Source organism: Cystoisospora suis, assembly GCF_002600585.1.
Source record: "Cystoisospora suis strain Wien I chromosome Unknown contig_7334, whole genome shotgun sequence".
NCBI classification, from domain to species: Eukaryota; Apicomplexa; class Conoidasida; order Eucoccidiorida; family Sarcocystidae; genus Cystoisospora; species Cystoisospora suis.
In genome coordinates, this window is record NW_027160120.1 from 1 (window position 1) to 664 (window position 664).

The 664-nt window shown below is 34.8% G+C and overlaps 1 protein-coding gene across 1 annotated transcript in view; it reads right to left on the minus strand.

Annotated features, from left to right (window-relative positions):
- Nucleotides 1–255: 255 nt before the first annotated feature.
- Nucleotides 256–664, minus strand: part of CSUI_010397 (swi2 snf2 brahma-like) — a gene marked incomplete at its 3' end in the record, with an annotated part of 2968 nt that continues 2559 nt past the window's right edge. Inside the window, exon 2 of the mRNA XM_068070501.1 lies at nucleotides 256–325. Within this exon, the coding sequence (XP_067917519.1) occupies nucleotides 256–325 (70 nt within the window). The remainder of the gene's footprint in view (nucleotides 326–664) is intronic.

Genomic DNA, 664 nt, shown 5'->3' on the forward strand with positions numbered 1-664 from the left:
GATAGATAGATAGATTAAAGAGAGATAGATAGATTAAAGATAGATAGATAGATTAAAGATAGATTGAAGATAGATAGATAGATATAGATAGATAAAGAGCACGTGCTACGCTTCAGTGTGTAAAAGAAGAGTTGGGAGGGCGATAGAGATGTATGTGTGAATAGGACAGTAGTATCTCTTCTATAAGAAGTCAGAGCTTGTACGAGAAAGGAGAAGAAGCAGAAGAGGAAGAGGAGGAGAGGAAAAGGTCCTTACAGTTCTGACAGATTCAGGCATGCAGCAGAAGTGTTCATACAATTCTCGCTGCTCGGGATCGAGAAGTCCACTGCGATAGCAGGAGAAGAACAAGACAAAAGAAGAAGAAAGAGAAGAAGAAGAAGAAGAAGAGCAAAAGACTAAAATGAGTTATGAAAGAAAACTTGACTACAATACCTTTCGCATCGCTTTTCTCTACACATACGTATATATATACACATATATATACATACGCGCATATGCATACGCATACACATACATACCTGCATACATATATATATATATATATATTTACGTCCTAATATTCGTACATACATCTTTTTACACAGATACATATTTTTTTCTTTTCTGTGTATATATATGCATTTGCGTCCATATTCATTGATATAGAGATACATATACATACATC